The sequence below is a fragment of the Neodiprion lecontei genome, chromosome 1 (assembly GCF_021901455.1).
Source record: "Neodiprion lecontei isolate iyNeoLeco1 chromosome 1, iyNeoLeco1.1, whole genome shotgun sequence".
Taxonomy (NCBI): Eukaryota; Metazoa; Arthropoda; class Insecta; order Hymenoptera; family Diprionidae; genus Neodiprion; species Neodiprion lecontei.
In genome coordinates, this window is record NC_060260.1 from 6639594 (window position 1) to 6658833 (window position 19240).

General features: G+C 44.4%; 3 protein-coding genes across 6 annotated transcripts in view; 2 read left to right on the forward strand and 1 right to left on the reverse strand.

Moving 5' to 3' along the window:
- Positions 1-6918, reverse strand: part of LOC107223112 — a 28290-nt gene extending 21372 nt beyond the window's left edge. For 2 of the 4 annotated variants that reach the window (XM_015662695.2, XM_046729889.1), the window contains exons 1-3: positions 6529-6918; positions 861-1043; positions 399-539 (exon numbers count right to left, since the gene is read on the reverse strand). In XM_015662695.2, coding sequence (XP_015518181.1) covers positions 399-539; positions 861-1043; positions 6529-6784 — 580 coding nt within the window. In that variant the 5' untranslated portion in view covers positions 6785-6918. The remainder of the gene's footprint in view (positions 1-398; positions 540-860; positions 1044-6528) is intronic. The other 2 variants (XM_015662696.2, XM_015662697.2) reach the window with 1 other exon arrangement.
- Positions 6919-8589: 1671 nt separating this feature from the next.
- Positions 8590-15260, forward strand: LOC124294253. The gene is made up of 2 exons (XM_046739153.1): positions 8590-10776; positions 10841-15260. The coding sequence occupies exons 1-2, from the start codon at positions 9453-9455 to the stop codon at positions 14863-14865; spliced, it is 5349 nt and encodes a 1782-aa protein (XP_046595109.1). The 5' UTR covers positions 8590-9452; the 3' UTR covers positions 14866-15260.
- LOC107227559 (kynurenine 3-monooxygenase) lies at positions 14941-18531 on the forward strand. The gene is made up of 12 exons (XM_046739184.1): positions 14941-15192; positions 15461-15623; positions 15863-15932; positions 16094-16287; positions 16464-16512; positions 16919-17006; positions 17115-17286; positions 17365-17616; positions 17732-17821; positions 17888-18028; positions 18113-18274; positions 18374-18531. Exons 2-12 carry the CDS (start codon positions 15570-15572, stop codon positions 18461-18463), a joined length of 1362 nt encoding a protein of 453 aa, XP_046595140.1. The 5' UTR covers positions 14941-15192; positions 15461-15569; the 3' UTR covers positions 18464-18531.
- Positions 18532-19240: the final 709 nt, after the last annotated feature.

The window sequence follows — 19240 nt, forward strand, 5'->3', positions numbered from 1 at the left end:
ACAGATCATTCCTTAACCCGAGGTTATTTTCGCGATAATTACAGTATTAAATTATTTTATGCAACGTAAAAAGCCGAAGCACAAGTTAAATATTCCTAGTAAGTTTTCTCAACTTTCATCATCGTCATAATTCCACATTTTTTTCCCGATATTTCTCTGTGATATATTCATTTCTTTTGATTATTCAAATTACTTTTCATTCCGCGCTCTTATTCTACGCGATTATACCGACAGCCAATCGGTTTTAACTTTCTTAAAGTTATATTCCAATCACCTGTTGTAGTGAAATAAAAATGTTGATAACGGAACGATGCGCGTTAGTAATTATTCGTTACATATACGTGTATCACGAAATCAAATACGAAAGATTACAGTTGAATAGGGAAAGTATTACTCACAGAAAAGAACCGCGACAAAATCAGTCTCCTCGACGATTTTCTCAAGGATCTTAGCATTTACTTCCTCGATCCTGTCAGGCAGATCCATCGCTTCCAAGCTCGTCAAAAAATCAAGAACATTTTCCTCGTCCATCAAGTCACCTGTAAACGGATCGGAGGATTTTTTATTTTTTTTTTTTTTTGTCTCAATTGCAGATAATAACATTTCAGCTATAGGTGGAACCTACACGTCATACTTAAGGTTTCGCGATGTTGCCTCGACTTGCAAAATATGTTATGAGAACAATCTGGCTCCCTGCCAGAGGATCGCGAAACCTCAAATTCATTACCGAGTGGTGACGTGTAATAACCACAATGGATGTACGCGATAAACATTTCAGGGTTAATTTTTTACCTACTTTTCATCTCTTTATAGCTAGGAAAGAATAAATATTTCTTCAACAGAGATTTCAAACAGCTCACCTTCGTAGATGATGGGAACCTTCTCCCGGAAGTAGGTGAGAGCTGGGAAGGTTTTGATCCCATATTGTTTGGCCAGTCGTTTGTCGTTAATTTTGACAAAGTCGACCCCAAACGTGTCCGTGTCGTCATCAATTTTCTCCAATTCCGCCAGCACTTTATCGCATGTTAAACAACTTCTCGCATCTGCCAAACAAGAAATCCGTAATATTAGATTAAATTTGAAATATCAGTCACGCAGTTTTAGCCTCGAAAAATTATCGCAGCAAGTATCTGAAATCAATATTTTATCGTTTTTGGTTCTTTCAAATTTTGTCGTATTCTACGAGGCGAGAGAAATTCGTACGAAAAGCAGAGCCTGAAAAAAAAAAAAAAAAAAAAAATTAAAAAATCTTGGACCGTGCGAATATCTTGCGATGAATTGTACTCTTTCGAAAATGACGCCGTCCATGTTATTATTTTTCTCATTTCGCCGAACAGAGGCGAACGAATCGCAATATAAAATCCGAAACCCCCGCACGTGCCTCACGTGCGTAAAAAGAGCCCGAGTAGTGACGCGGCGTTTACCACTTATAACGTCTAAATATACCTAGCGTAAAACGACGAACCGATTATAGTATATTGTATAACGTTTTGCTTTCATGCGTTTATCTTTTCTCTACGGAATAATATACCTATAAGCTAAACCATTCGAATAAACGGTCCGGCTGTAGCCGACAGTTTATATTTGTGATTTTTAAGACAGAAAACGTCCGCGCAAACAACCGTGACGTAACAGGGACCCAGTTTTCTCTACAGATTACAGATCTGCTTGCAGTGTCTCGAATGACGTTTCTGAGAAAGTGGAAATAAAAAAATAAAAAAATTAGGTCAACTATTTTCATCGAGTGAGCGAATAAAACGAAGTGACGAATCACTAATTCATTGGTCTGAATCAGACGCGTAGATGTCCTGAAATTTGTTCAAATTTTTCCAAACCACTATCGTTTTTCGCCCGGAAGGAAAAGCTTGAAAGAAATTTAACCCGGTCATTCGATCAAGCTGCGATTTCTCCATATTGTAAGTCACTAACAGTATTTCAGAGTTTCGCAACACAATTTGCGGATGTAAGGTATTGGGTTACAAAAATCTCTGATCTCTTCCTCTCGGCTCGATTCGCTTGTGATTTCACTGCTCGAGCGACTCAGTTCTGAGTCCGCGGGGTAGAAAGGGGGTGAAAAAAAAAAAAAAAAAACTTGGCACAGGACTGCAAGGAATCGGCGAAAAGTTACGAAAAGAACAGAAAAAAAAAGTGGAATTTTTTTTCATATTTCATATCTCGCATCTCCTCCCTTTTCACCAGTTTCTAAGATCTTTATATCATCGTACGACTGAGACATTCTTCGGTGTATTACGACCGCCTCTTATACACCCAGCGATGTCGCCCACCATTTTAGGAGATGGCACCCTGAGAATAGAGCCGGGTGAGACGTCGATGTAAACCTGGCTGTATTCGTCTCTCTCTCTCTCTCTCTCTCTCTCTCTCGCTCGCTTACTTTCAAGCCACGATTTGGACCAGTTGACGTTGTCTCGTTCCCAACGCGAGCCGACCCAATAACATTCGGCGTACTCCCCCGCAAAATTCTCGCATTCGGTTTGCCAAGCGTCTGTGAATGCCGTTGGGGCGAATTTATGTCATGCCACTATGAAGCTATCTCGTCTCGCTAAATACCATGGCGTTAATTTTAGGGAAAGAGATATTCTTTCAATGAAAAGATCGGAGAAAGGCAAAGGAAAGAAGAAAAAAAAATTAACAGCGAGCAATGAACCCGCGATTTTTGCGCTTAACCGGTTTCTTAATACGTTTTTACTTTTTTAATCACCTGTCAATCGCAGGCACGCGAATATAATGCGACTGATAGGGTACGATCAACAAGGTGGAAGTAAACGATCGATCTAAATGATTTTTGAAAATGAGACAATAGTCGAAGTGCTCGTCAGGTGTGCGAGTGCAAAAGCAGAGGTCCACACTTGGAGAAATTTTTAGTTCCGGTTACCGCTCAGTCCTTAACTATTTTCATTTTTTACCACAATCGACAAAATATAGTTCTAGGTACTAAATGAAAATTAGTTTTATAGCTGTTACCGGAAAGTCTAGTATCCGTTGCTATTCTTTCTCATTACGATCACCGTTGCTATATTTTCTTGCAACTGTTGCGAAAATTTAATGCTTGTGCAAGAATAAATTGACGTTGAAGCCTTGTTTAGCTAAAAAAAAGTAGAGTAAACCTCACAAACTTATTTTGCGTTGCAATTACCAAAAAAAGGATCGACGATAGCGCAAAATGGTTACGCGTACCTCGTTTTTCATAATTCCAACAATATTCAAAGAGTTTTTTTAACGATACCTGTTTTACTCAATTTTTCTATCTACTATAACAAATGAAATTGTTCTCAGTGCAGAACTAAACTATATCGTTGATGTAATTTAAAAAATTTTCTTTAGTTTAATAAAAATCGTTTCCATTATTTAACATCGCTGCACGACAAGGCGTGCTCAGTGTTCCCTAGCAAGTGGTTAAAACGGGTTTACAAACTCTAGTAGACTCGACAAATTACAGCTGTCTCGAGTCGAATGGATGATCTTTGGACATTCCGTGTGCTCTGCATTCGGGGTAAAGTTTATCCGTCTATTCGTTTATTTTAACAAAGTATCTCCGCAGCGATGTCTGTATATATGTGTATACAATATATATATATATGTATACAAACTCGATATCAAAAGCACTTTAAGTGCGAAAAGTAACGGTGTAGTCGAGGGATCGAGTAATAAGAAGTCTTTTCCGCGCGGTGATAAAACGTTCGCGTATTAAAATATGGAAATATACATAACGCGTATTCCGAGATTGACCCTGGATGAAAATATACAACCGTTTATAAATATATGTCTTGCGGTAGAGATTCCGAGCAAGTTCGATGAAAGATTGCTCAATGCAGCAACGGAGCTTGCCGCGGTAATTGGCTATTATGGCACCTCGACGTATCTTAAAAGATGAATTTATCGATGTTTTTAGCTTACCCCAATGCGCCAGATGGGGACGCGTACGATATTTGTGGCAGAAATTAGAAGGTGCGAAGGAATCGGATTGAGCCAACACTTGCCGAATAGAATTTACTCCATGCCCCTTTTCCCGTGTGTATTTTTATATCGGCAAACAGTTATTCTCAACCCAGACCGGTCGTAGATCTGCGGTTTCAGACCTCCACTCGTCATCCGATTACTATTCGACACTCGCAGAACCACGTCCGCAATTGCTAAGCCGACATTAATTAAAAGAAATTCACCTCGAACCGCGATTGGTGAATCCGAAATATCAGACACAAGTACGATTAATTATACAACGATAATGTCGGAAGGGTCAAATGTTTGGCCAACATTAACTAGCCGGTAGCTAGTTTTTTTCATTAATTTCGAAACAGCTTGATTTTTCGTTGTGTATATCCGGTCAATCACGAGTATCGTAATTGTGTGTGATACACAGAGATAAAAGGCGGATCATGTCAACGGAAAAACGTTCATCAGATCTTTCTCTTCAACCTGTGAACGACAAATTTAATTTGATGGTAGAAATAAACGAATGTTGAAAGAAATGTAATAAAACGATTTTTATTCGCACAAAAGGACGTGAGTGGGACGTAATGTCGTGTCGCTGAATTTCGTGAATCGAAATATTCGCAATACGCAACGGTAAAAAAGACGTGACGCCACATGTTTTTGAAAAATTGTAAAGATGTAAATTCGGCAGGGTATATCGCGTTTCAAGGAGTCCTAAATTGTGTCCTATTTTTATTCAGTAATAAATGTTGGAGCGAACCTCCCCCGAGACGAATAAACTGATATTCCACAGCTGGGTATAACCGGATTAGTAAGGCAGTGCTGCGTCTCAGCGAATCCTCGATATCCAATTTCAAACGTCTTACAGCGTTTCACCATAATTCTCGTCGCAGCGTAAAAAGTTTCTCAATCGCTAACGGGGACCGTTTAGCAAACGCTCGATTAGGTGGAGGAGAAGGATGAGGAAACGAAACGGAGAAAGACGAAGATGTGTTATCAAGAGGACCGCGAAGACGGTGACGCAATGTAAAACAAAAATGAAAAAAATTGAAAAACAAGATAACAAAACGGGAAAAAATGTGCGGGCAGAGTCGTCGTCGCAGCTTATCCGACAATGTTTTTCGGTGAGACGTTAGAACGAGGTAGTCGAGGCGCGGGCGAAAATAGCCCAGGGTCTAAAAGCGGTGTCAGCCGAGCAACCAACCACCAAACCGTCCTTGCGAAGATCGAGCAGCCAGCTCGACTCATCTTCCTGCCAGACCACCGTTTATACTCATCTCTGCCTCTGCTACCGAATCCGTAACTCCAACTGGCCCAGACCTAGAAATCGAGAGGGAAGCTTCGTCGCTTTTTTGCAGACGTCGAACCACCGTCTCGAAAGTTACCCCTGCAAAATCAACTCACTTCTGTGGTATCCAGCTGGGACGAGGATTTTCTTTGGGTTTTTTTTTTTTTCTAACGACTTTGAAAATGACCCGAAACATCGAAAGACCCTCGACTGGCTCTAATTGGCTGACCGATCACGCAGCATCGATCGGTTAATCATTGGCACCTGTAAACGGGCCGAAACGCGATCTACCTCGGTCGATCGGAACGATTCACCGACGCGTTGTTATATTTTCAACTGGGTAAGGAGCTTGATTTTCTCCCGGGTAAAATGCGAGCGTCCTCGACGATTCGGAGACCTGAGAATTCGCCTCGAGACCCCCAGACACGCGCAAACGGACAGAAATAGCCAATTTTTCGTCCCACTAACCACAAACCGAGAGCGAGAGAGAGAGAGAGAGAGAGAGAGAGAGAGAGAGATCGATATCTTCGAAGATTGCGTGTTTGCTGGAATATTATCAGCGTGTTTTCTCTCCACGTGGTCTTAGCCTTTCTCCCTACGAATCTGCAGAGGAATCTCGTAGCATCGAATCGTTCCGTCGATCGCGTTAATCCCTCCTGTATAATTCTTCTCGCCGCGTTACGTAACGTATAAAAGTTCGGATTCGTCTCCACGCTTTGAGAGGATCGCGTCGCTGCAGATCCGCTAAAACACTGGCCATCCCATAAAGAACATCGCTAAGAGGGCGATAAACCATACTATTATCGTTACAAGTATATTCGAGGTTGTAACGGGGGCCGGGTTAAAATAACAAACCTTCCGGATGATCGGTGAGTTCTTTTCGGGGCAAACCGGCGCTAAAGCATTCTCTAAATCGTTGGCCCGTCGAGCACCGGTTACGCAATACAATTGCCGAAGGTTTCGTCGTCACGTGCGTAAAATTATCGAGCCGATAAATCGGCGATCGGTTTTCACGGGGCAATCGGGCGATTTCATTTCGCGACAGTTAAATCCCGGCAAGAGCCGAGGGCTTGAGAAGGTGGGAGGTCGAAAACAACCCCAACCCCCAGCAAAAACGCGAAGCGTGAGTCGAGCACGTGGTACCGACAACGGAAACGGTGGCGGTTACAGCGCGACCGTCTCGTTTGCGAAACGGGTAATCCTGACTGTTGGCGAGGTTCCTCACCCGCAGGCACAATTCACTCTCCCCCGTTCGGAACCCCTTCATCCCCTCGTCGAGTGACACTTACACCAGTACACGGCTACAAAGTCTTTTTCGTTCAGCGCTCTCTCTAGCTGCTTGGCGTTGACCTCCTCGATGACGGGCTCGACCTCCTTGGCGGCCGTCGTTCGGGCTGCGCCCCCCCTGGGCTCCTCGTTCCGCGCTCTAGCAGCATCGCAAATCGGCGTAACCCACCCCGATAACAAGAGGAACGCGATCAGGAGAGCCGTCGGAGTGCACGGCTGCACGGCGCTCCAACTCCGCGAACCATTCGCCCTCGACATCGCCGCACTGACTGCCCGGGCTATTTTTGATTCGCGGCTCCGAGATCTTTTCGGCGGGCGGGCGGGCTGACGCTGCCTTAGACCACCGCGATTTCAGAAGCTGTTATACGCATCGCCGTTGCTCGCGGACGAGAGCTGCCCACTTCGAGACCAAGGGATGCCCCCGAACCGACCAACCAGCGCCGACGCGACAACGGATTCAACGCCGCGGATTCCAGGCGCTTGCGAAACGTCGACGGGTTTCTGTCTACCGATTCCTAATTCCCAAACTCGAAGCGACGAAATCAAACTTTGAAGAATGTGCAAAGTTCCGATATGCAAGATTCCGAAAATTCAAGTTACGGCGGAGCAAAGTTCCGAGAAGTATAGTTTCGATGGAGTTGAATTCCGAGAATTAAAATGTACTCAGAGAGCGCGGTGTTTGCTCAACGATTGGGGGTGAGAAATTAGAAAAACCGAAAATCGGAATTACCAGGATTCCCGTCGTGAAAATATCGAAAATACGAAACAAAGAAAGATTAAAATGGTGAAATTTTACCATTTTTTCATTTTTTAAATGCAGAAGTTCACGGAACTGAAAATCTTCGATCATTCGGAATTTCGATATTTCAGATTTTCAAACATTCTCGTTTTCGCACTTTCGAAACCTTGAACGGCGGGTTTCGGACCGCTCGAAACTTTCATTTATCACCAAAGTTTGAATTCTTTACTCTAAGTTTCGTCACCAAAATATTCAGAGTTTCGCACTTTCGAAACTTTTCAAAATCGGAATATCAACCCCACTCCTTACAGACAAGTTGTGGATGATTCAGCGAGAAGAATGATTGCAAAAGTTGCTCAGGATCCTGTTTTGCGATCCTGATGAACGGGCGTCAAGACTGCAAACGAGTTTCAAATATCAAATTCATTTTAGATTGCAGGATACCAAAATGAAAAATGAACATTCAGTTTCGTTCTGACAAAAAGAAATTTGATATTAGTTGAGAATTAAACGAGGAAAGCTCGAGTAGTTTTCGAGATGGTATTGATTCAAACTAAAAGCACACCAAACGTCTTAGAATTATGTTTTAGTCGGAGCATTGAGTAGCTCGTGTGTCAGCTAGAAAAAGGAAACTCAAAAAACGACCAAGAACACCGATCGTAAGGGGTGTTTTTACAGTGTTTAGGAAAAGCCACCCATGTGTGTAACTTCGAGACATCGCTGTTTGAAAGTAGTAACAGTATCCTCGCTTATTATCAGAGCACCGGAAATCTTTCCTACTCCGAGTCTACTTATGTTTCCACGCGCGGTAAGAAGGAAAGAAGACAAATTCTGATCTTTGAATACGTATCTGCTTACACGACACGCAACGAATATTCAACGCGTACATCTGGCCGTACCTTCATGCCCGCTCAACGTTCATATTTCTACCAAGTTTTGTGAAACTGACGTTCACATCGGAGGATGATTTCGAGAACGTACCTTGATTAACGAAATCGCAGCGTGTTGGATAAACATGCTTTTCATACCGTCTATAATTCGAAATAGACGCGTGCCTTCTGCGTTCGCCACGTGAGATTGCCATCAGGGCCGTCCTAAGGTTCGATGTTAATAACTTTGTTCACGTTCAGGAAAGCGACATTCGTGTTTTCAATCGTTAAAACCTGTTGTAAAAGAATTTGCATTGAGGTTTGCGGAAAAAAGTTTAACGAAATGCAGAAAAATTTTCCTTCAGACTGTGAGTATCGAAGCCACTCATAAGCATTGCATAAACGCGCTTAGAATTTTAAACTTTTTTCGTTGCACCTGTCTGATTCTTTGTTCAGTCAACACCCAAACTGCCCGGGCGAAGCGAAGTTCGGCTTACCCGCAGCAAGAAGGCAGCACTAAGCAGAGCACAGATCACCCGACAATCGATAGCCAATCAATGAATCTCTAGTTCAAATTCACTGACACTTGCGCATTTCGCTATTCTCTGACGTCATTCGCTATGAATTTTCTGATTGGCTCTTAGCTATGGGACATGCTTGGTCTTCCTCACGGGGAAGAAGATTCGTTTTCTAACGGTTTCCGCCATTATTCTTCTTTCGGCTACCTCAAGATCACCTCGTGTTCTTCTCTCAGCTAATTTTTCTAATTGCTTGGCTTCTGTTAACCAAAATTACTGTGTGTAAATTCGCTTTAAATCAATTATTTAATTAATTGTGTTTTGGGTGCATTCGCTGCCACGTGTTACTCTTGGCATTGTATTTATTCGGGTAATTCGCTAACTGTATATAGTGTACAATAAATATCATTATAATTTTTTTGTTTTTTGCCAAATTCAGTGCGCGCAGTTTTTTTTTATTTTTCTCTTTTTATTGTGACAAACTGTATCAGACCAGATCCCGAATTCCTCTATTGTTACTCGCTTTAACATTTGGTCCTTCGAGCCGGATCGGTGCTGGTTTGGTCACAATAGAATTGTGCTTGGCTTATTCTCTGGGTTATTTCTCACGTTAACAATTCGTGTTCAGCATTTGGTGTATTCGCTGTGCAGTGCCAATCTGGTGAAAAGCTAAGTGTCAAAGGCATCGCTGGACACATCGGGTGTCGCCTTTGGCGGTCAGTGTACACCGGTACATAGAACTTTTCCGTATCATTTGACCGAAAACTTAGTTCCGGGTCACCAGCACTGTTATTCGCATCATGTCTCTCAACAACAAGGCTGCGCTGCAGCAGGACCGGGTTGATTCTCTGGCCAACATTGATCAAAGACTCACGCCTGAGGCACTTCAGGCGATGTCTCTCGAGCAAGCCATGGCCCAGTTGGCTTTAGTCAATAGAACCGTCGACCGTATTGAGGCCTTGCACGAACGCATTTACGAGGAGCACGAAGAAGTGCTCGAACATGAGTACCACACCGCTCAGGTCTATCAACGTGGTGCAACGCTGTACGGGAGCCTGCAGACCCGCTTGGAAGCCAAGGTGAACTCCCTGAAGGCAGAGGCGACACCTAGGCATGCAGATGCTACACAATTTTTCGCGACTGGGCCATCCTCTACTAAATTGCCTCACATAAAACTACCGACATTCGACGGGGATTATACGAAATGGCGTGGGTTTAGGGACTTATTCACCACCCTCATAATTGATGCCGAGCAACTCACTGGGGCACAGCGCATGTCCTACCTCAAGACGCAACTCAAGGACGATGCACTGGCACTCATCGCAAACGTGCCTCTTACAGACGAGGCATTCCCTGCTGCTTGGGATCTCCTCGTCGCGCGTTATGATAACCCTCGTCGGCTTCTCAACACCTACTTGGAGGAACTCCTCACCACAGAGCCAGTGCCTAATCACTCGGCACCTCAGCTAAACGCACTTGTATTACAGACACAGAAAATTATCGATGCGATGGGAACCTTACGAGTCTCCATTGCGGACTGGGACCCTATCCTGGTTTTCGTCACCCTCAGACGTCTGGTACCAGAACTTAGGGAGGAGTGGGAGAGTACCCTGGGCATCTCGAATGAGCTGCCGGCGTACCAGAAATTACAAGACTTCCTCATCGGGAAGGTACGCGCCTGGGAGATCAGCGCCATCGGAGTCACCTCACGACCAACCTCACCCAAGGAGGACAAGGCTTCAACCTCCAAGCTGCTAAAAACCTCTAGCAAGCCCCCAAACACACGGTCACCCTCACATTCCAGCAAGACTGCAAGTACCCCCTCTGGTTCCACCGCTCAAGTATACTATACACCTAAAGAGGCTACAGATGAACCAGGCATCTGCCAACTGTGTAGGCAAAAGCACTTTATTTTGTACTGTCAGCAATTTAAGGTTGCCTCTGTCGCACAGCGCCGTACTATGGTTCAAGATCATCGACTGTGCTGGAATTGTTTGGGACGCCACCGCTCACAGGACTGCCGCACCACTACAAGATGTCGCCACTGTGGCAACAAGCACCACACGGCCATCCATGAAGAATCTCGGGCTAATCCTCAACCGACCGCTGCTTCGGGCAGCTCAGGTACAGAATAGTCCTATTAGGTCATTCGCTATGGACAGAGTTCGCTAACTGCAATTGTTTTTAGGGCTCAATTCTCTGGAAACAATAGCCTTACTTGCTACAGCATCTTGCAGGGTATATTCGACAACGGGAGCTCCTCTGACAGCCAGACTTCTGATAGATCAAGGTTCTGAGCTGTCATTCATGACGAATTCGCTACACAAGAAACTGGGACTTCCTCTGAAATCCGCAAACGTGGGCCTACGGGCCATCGGCAACACATCTGCTGGCCGCACATTGGGCTCATGCACTGTTGAGCTACATTCGCTATATGGGAAGAATTCGCTAAAAATACAGGCCCACATTCTCTCTGTGTTGGCGGTAGACTTGCCGTCATACACCCTTATCGACAAGAAATGGTCGCATCTACTGGGACTGCAATTGGCTGACCCGCAATTTCTGCAGTCCAGACCAATTGACATCATTTTGGGAGCAGCACCTGCAGCTTTCATCATGAATGAGAAGATTCGCAAAGGGCCTGTTGATTCGCCAATTGCTCAGTCAACCCTCTTGGGCTGGATTGTCTACGGCTCAGTCAATCCAACTGCTACGAAATATTCGGCCAATTCTCTGCACGTGTCAGCCGACGATCAGCTACCGGATCTGATCTCCAGATTCTGGGACCAGGAAGAACCGCATGATGAGCAGCACATTCGCTATAGTGAGCAGGAGGACGAATGTGAAGCTCACTTTAGATCCACACATTATCGTCACCCAAATGGGCGTTACGTGGTGCACTTGCCACTCAAGGACAAGGTAGAAGCACTTGGGAATTCACTGAGATCCGCACAATTTTCACTGCGTCGGGTTTTGAAACGGATGAGCACGGACACTACTTACAGTGACCTCTACCACAACTTTATGTCTGAGTACGAGAACATGGGTCACATGAAACACATTTCTATGGCAGATCTACCGGAACAACATTGCTTCCTACCTCATCACGGTGTCCTCAAGGAACAGAGCACTACTACAAAGCTCAGAGTAGTGTTCAATGGATCATGCAACACCTCATCAGGAGTTTCGCTGAATGGGATCTTACACGTTGGGCCAAAAATACAAGTAGACATCTGCGATGTACTACTCCGCATTCGTCGGTTTCCAATACTTTTTGGATCCGACATCACAAAGATGTTTCGGCAAATTGACATAGATCCGAAGGACTGGCCGTTACAGTCCATCCTCTGGAAGACCAAGGACAATTCTCAGCAAGCGTACACCCTCACTACGGTCACATACGGCACAACTTGTGCTCCTTATCTTGCTGTCAGGACTCTACTGCAATTAGTAGAGGACGAAGGATCCAAATACCCGCTGGCAGTAGCTCCAATGACTGAAACCCGCTACGTAGATGACATCTACGGGGGAGCTGACACAGAGACGGAAGCGATTGCAATCGCTAAACAAACCAGGGAACTCTGTGCAGCTGGATGCTTCCCATTAACAAAATGGTCAAGTAACAGCGCTCGGTTACTCGCTACAATGTCACCAAACGATCAACCAGTGAACTCGCTACGGGAAATCGGAGATACTACGGTGAAGGTCCTCGGAGTTGGCTGGAATCCTCACCACGATGTATTCCAGTTCAACTATCACTTGGCTGAAGATCCTCCAGCAACAAAACGGGCAATCTTGTCTGAAATTGCTCGTCTGTATGATCCTCTCGGTTTCCTCGCTCCGATCATCATCAAAGCCAAGGTGATCATGCAAGAACTCTGGCTTGAAAAACTGGGCTGGGATGATCAATTGGCTCCGACACAACTCCACAAGTGGACGGTATTTCGAGCGGACCTCACCAACCTTGCTAACCTCCGGGTAAACAGATGGATTAATCTCAAGGAGAATGTGTCTGCAGAGCTCCACGGGTTCTCAGACGCATCCCAACTCGCTATGGCTGCGGTGGTCTACCTGAAGGTGACGGATCTTCAGGGGAATTCGTCAGTTGCACTTTTATGCTCCAAAACTCAAGTAGCCCCTCTGAAACCACTCACAATTCCACGTTTGGAGTTGAACGCTGCCGTACTTCTCACCAGACTTACTCTCTACGTGCGAAAAACACTTAACTTGGAGCAAATACCAATCTATTTGTGGACTGACTCTGCAGTAACCCTCGCTTGGATACAAAGTCAACCCTCTCGCTGGAAAACTTACGTACGCAACAGGGTTGCGAAAATACAAGACACTCTTCCTGGAAGCCGCTGGACCTTTATCGCTGGGAAAAGTAATCCAGCTGACTGTGCTTCGCGAGGACTGTCAGTTGGCAAACTGCTGAAACACCCGCTTTGGTGGTCGGGTCCAAAATGGCTCAGTTTGTCCCAAGAAAACTGGCCAACTATTGAACCACCTGCTACGACCGCAACTCATCAGGAAGAGAGACCAGGTCTAACCTTCATGACATTCGCTAAAACAGATTCACATCCTCTGCAAATTCTCTTAGAACGCTTTTCTCGCTGGGTTTCGCTGGTTCGAACGCTTGGAATCTGTCTACGTGCCATCAGCCGAATGAAAAAGGTGCCACAGTCCTCACTAGCCACCCCGCTATCTGCTGGAGACCTGGAACCCGCAAAATGGCTACTGGTCAAATATACACAAGGCCAGTACTTCTCATCGGAACTCAAGCTGCTTTCTGATGGGGGATTCCTACCAAAAAATCACCCACTCGCCAAGCTGACCCCCTTTGTCGACTATCACGGAATTTTGAGAGTCGGTGGCCGCTTGAAAAATTCGCTATTGGACAGTCAGCAGAAAAATCCAGCGATTCTGCCTAGATACTCACTGCTGACGTCACTCCTCATCGATCATGCACACAAACGGAACTTTCACGGGGGAACGCAATTGACTCTGGCTGCGTTACGCCAATCCTACTGGATTATTGGTGGCCGCGTACCAGTCAGATCTCACATCTTACGCTGCGTAGTCTGTGCTAGACACCGAGGTGTTCGAGCACAGCAATTGATGGGACAACTGCCCCCCTCTAGAGTGACTCCCGCACGAGCGTTTCTACATACAGGATTAGACTACGCTGGGCCAGTCACTCTGAAAACCTTCCAGGGTCGTGGAGCGAAAACTTACAAGGGGTGGATTGCAGTTTTCGTGTGCTTCACGACCTCCGCTATACATCTGGAACTCGTCACGGACTACTCTACAGGCGCATTCATCGCAGCGTATCGGAGGTTCGCAAGTCGCCGGGGCGTCTGCCACACCATTTATTCGGACTGTGGTACAAACTTTGTGGGTGCAGATGCAACTCTAAGGGCTGAATTCGCATCAGGATCAAAATCACTGGGAGAACTTTCACATTTACTGGCTACAGATGGCACAACCTGGAAGTTCAATCCGCCTGGAGCTCCGCACTTTGGAGGTAAATGGGAAGCTGCCGTCAAGTCTATCAAATTCCATCTCACAAGAACTATCGGAGAGCATCTGATGACTTACGAGCAGCTCACTACGGTGTTGACACAGATCGAAGCCGTGGTAAATTCTCGGCCTCTCGCCCCACTCTCGGAAGATCCTGCCGACCTGGAACCACTAACTCCAGGTCACTTCCTCATTGGAGAACCACTCACCGCTGTTCCGGAACCTTCGCTACCTTCAACAACGGAATCGACGCTAACTGGGTACAAGTTGCTACAGCAACTGTTGCAACAGTTTTGGAGACGTTGGAGCAACGAAGTGCTTCAACGTCATCAGGGCATCTCCAAATGGCATCGGGCGTCCAACGACATCAAAGTTGGCTCTCTGGTGCTCCTCACAGATGAGCGGTTCCCACCTACCAAATGGCCACTCGCTAGGGTAATCGCTATCCACCCAGGGAAGGACGGACATACCCGCGTAGTGACACTGAAGACAGCTACCACGGAATTGACCCGACCAATTGCGAAACTATGTGTTCTGCCCATTGAAGATCTTGACGTCTCAGCCGTCAACCCGGGGGAGAATGTTCAGTCAACACCCAAACTGCCCGGGCGAAGCGAAGTTCGGCTTACCCGCAGCAAGAAGGCAGCACTAAGCAGAGCACAGATCACCCGACAATCGATAGCCAATCAATGAATCTCTAGTTCAAATTCACTGACACTTGCGCATTTCGCTATTCTCTGACGTCATTCGCTATGAATTTTCTGATTGGCTCTTAGCTATGGGACATGCTTGGTCTTCCTCACGGGGAAGAAGATTCGTTTTCTAACGGTTTCCGCCATTATTCTTCTTTCGGCTACCTCAAGATCACCTCGTGTTCTTCTCTCAGCTAATTTTTCTAATTGCTTGGCTTCTGTTAACCAAAATTACTGTGTGTAAATTCGCTTTAAATCAATTATTTAATTAATTGTGTTTTGGGTGCATTCGCTGCCACGTGTTACTCTTGGCATTGTATTTATTCGGGTAATTCGCTAACTGTATATAGTGTACAATAAATATCATTATAATTTTTTTGTTTTTTGCCAAATTCAGTGCGCGCAGTTTTTTTTTATTTTTCTCTTTTTATTGTGACAAACTGTATCAGACCAGATCCCGAATTCCTCTATTGTTACTCGCTTTAACATTCTTAGTTGCAAAATTACCAAAAAATTAACATTCCCTATTGACTGGACTAACAATAAGTCAGTGACCCTCCGATGTATTTTGTTATAACCCATAGCTGTGACCGCAGGTGAATGTTATATAGTCCATCCCCACTCTTGAATTAATCCACACCCCAACGATCCGTAAGAAGCCAGTCCTGAAACCACCGACCCGGCTTCAGTCAGTGTCCAGGAATCATGACAACAGCAGAGTCATCGTCCCTTAAGGTCGCAATCATAGGTGGTGGTTTGGTGCGTGCAGATAATATTCGTTTGATTAATTTTCGATAACTGCTTTGCGACGAAAGATTGAAATTCTTGCAATTTGGAGACGAACCGTAGAAATTTATTTTCCAAACCTCAATCCCCCCTTTTTTTTTGTTCGCATAAATGTGCTCTTAGATTCGTTTCCGAAGCTATCGTATTAAATTTCAGTTTCCGGATAATTAACAATTTTGTCTCTGCTATTCTTTTTTAACGCTTGATTTCAGGTAGGAGCCCTCGAGGCTTGTTTTTTTGCCAAACGAGGCCACAATGTTCGCCTCTACGAGTATCGTGAAGGTATTTATAATTTCTAAGAAACTGTAAGAATTGTTTAAACAGATAGAGATTACGAAGAATTTTAACACGTTCACTTCGCAGCACGTAGGCTTGAGAAATTTTTAAAATCTCTTGACAAGAGAAAAAAAAAAAAAAAATGAGAAAATTCCCATAACTTTCAGACATTCGGCTTGTGGAAGAAATTCGCGGCAGGAGCATAAATCTCGCTCTCTCCGCTCGCGGTAGAGCAGCACTTCGCGAAGTTGGTCTTGAAGACCTGCTGGTTAAGGATCACGGAATCCCGATGCGAGCCCGAATGATACACGGCAAGGATTGCAGCCTAACTGAGATACTGTACGATCCGGTCAATAAGAATGTAAGTCACACGCGAATAACCCTGATAATACAACAAGAAAAAATTAAATTGCATTACATATTTTTAAATAAATTCCATCACCGGTAATTAAGTAATAATGAAGCTTAGGCTAAGATTCTACAGATAAAATAAAGTGTACCAAGTTCACATTTTTTTGGTAATTTTTCACGTTCCAGTGTATATACTCAGTCAACAGAAGATATCTGAATGAGGTTTTGCTGAACGGTAAGTCGTTTGGTACGTTAGGACAAAAACTTGCGGAAGCATCTTTGCTGATACCGACTTCAAGTCTAATTCGTACTGACGCTATTGTTTCACAATAATAACGTTGCAGCATATTTTCAAGAATCAAAACCAATCAATTCAGTTTCGTGGGCGATGCATATTTTTTTCTAATAACCCACCGGACTCGTTTCACGTACATCTCCACCGTTGGTAGTTCGATATCTCTAACTTGTTTTAAGGCTTCACACGTGCCGTAACGTGATACTCAAATATCACATATCCAATATCGTCTCGCGTTCCTTGCCTCCAATTTCTGTCAACTGTCCTGTACGAATGCATCCTCATTCCACCTGAGAATCATTTTGATAATTGTAAGAAAAGTAATTTGTTGTTACCTGTATTAAAGCTGCGGAAAAGTATCCAAACGTAAGATTATACTTCAACAAGAAGCTCGTGAGTGCTGATCTGGAACGTGGAAAGATGACATTTTTAGAGTAAGTCACAGATATTTGATCGTATTGCTTAAAACACACGGAAATCGATACATTCAATATCAGTTTCTTCCTTACTGTTAATCCAAGTGTATGAATTGTTACCAACAGTCGTAAGACGTCGGAGGAAGAAGAGACCTCGGCTGATTTGATCGTCGGAGCTGACGGAGCGTTTTCGACGGTACGAAGGATCATGACGAAAAGGCCGCTTTACAATTTCAGCCAAACTTACATCGAACACGGATACATGGAGCTGTGCATACCGGCTAAAGATGATGGAAAGGTAAGAGATGATCGATCCGCGTGAAGAGGATCACTTTCTTCTCAATTATAAATCCCTCTTGTATTCGATCCGCTCAAGTTCGCCATGGCGAAAAACAATCTTCACATTTGGCCCCGGGGTGAGTTCATGATGATCGCACTGCCGAATCAGGACGGATCTTACACTGTGACCCTTTTCGCACCCTTCGAGACATTCAATAGTCTCAATACGGCTCGGAAGCTGCTCGACTTCTTCAGGGAACAGTTTCCGGACGCAGTGCCGTTGCTCGGTGAAGACAAGCTGACCGAAGACTTTTTCAGCAACAAGCCTCTTCCTCTGATCTCTATCAAGGTACCGCGGATTTCCCGAGTAAACTCAGACGATTTTTTAATACAGTGGTATAGGAATAGAAAAGGGAGGGAACAGGAATGTGATTTGCTTTATCTGTTTCTGAAACGTCGCGCAGTGTCGACCCTTCCACGTTCAAAGTTCAGCCCTCATAATCGGGGACGCTGCTCACGCGATGGTTCCTTTCTACGGCCAAGGAATGAACACCGTAAGTCCGAAGCGTCGAGCTTTCCCTGTAAAGGCACAAACTCCCGTTTCAGTCACTTGATTTCAGGGCTTCGAGGACTGCCTGATTCTCGACAGACTCTTCGAAACACATCGCTCAGATTTGAGCAAGGTTTTACCCGCCTTCTCCGAAGCCAGGTGTACGGATAGCCACGTTATCTGCGATCTGGCGATGTACAATTACATCGAGGTGGGTTGAAGTCGGGAAGAACTCTTCCGGTCTATTTTGTTCTTAACTGTTACATAAACATTGAACACATATCGTAATTTACAGATGCGAGATTTGGTGAACAAAAAATCTTTCATCGTACGAAAACACTTGGACACTTTTCTCTACTGGCTATTGCCAAATACGTGGGTGCCACTTTACAACTCCGTCCACTTTTCAAGAATCCCTTTTCACAAATGCACCGCCAACCGTTCCTGGCAAGAGAAGGTAAGTCAGTTCCTATAGGTCGAGATGATGGTGAAATTGTGAAATTTGGCGGTGTATATTCTCATGAAATAAGAGATAACATTGTATGAATTTCTACAGATCATCCGACGGGGTGCTTACTTTTTAATCACCATTATTTTTGCTGTACTTGTCGGGATTTTAAGTGGACAACGGATAATCAAATTTTGAGTACGAAAAGTGACAGCAGATTGAAGAGAAGGACGAATTCTAGCAAAATATAATATCCCTGAAACAAAGAGTTTATTTTTATTCAAATTGCTAATAGTAATTATCAATGTTAAAATTAATTAGTCGTAGAAGAAGGTAGATTTTATACCGAAACTCGAATATATTACGTTACCAGATAACATTCACTTTGATTAAATGCTAATAAAAATAAATCAAGCATTACACTTCGCCCAGGACAGACATCTAACTGCGATGCATCAATTTTATTATGGGCCCAAGACTACCATTTTAAATCCTTCGGAAGATGGTACGAAAAAATAAGTGGCGATCCGGAGATCGTTAGAAGCTGTGACTACGTTTCTACAGGTGGACCGCATTCGGACATCGGCGTTATTGGACATCAGAATTAATGGAAAGCTGTATTGAACACTAGCCTTTTTGGATACAGTCTGATTACGCACCAAAATTGATTGGACACAGTCCAGCGGAGTCCAAACGGGCCTTTTCCGTTTCAACGATGCGTTTCTCATACAGCTCATTACGTCTTACGGCTGAACAATGAATAATTACAAATTACAATGAAAGTACAAATGCTGTAAGCCCGCGAAAATGATTATTATCATCTAAATACCAATGGCTATGCATTCGTGCTTCTTGTATCTAAAATTGCAGTTACTATACCCATGTGCATCCGATGCACGATTGTTCAGGCATTTCGCTCGAAGGAATATTAAATTTACGGACAGTGATTACGATAATTTCTCATTATTTTTGGCA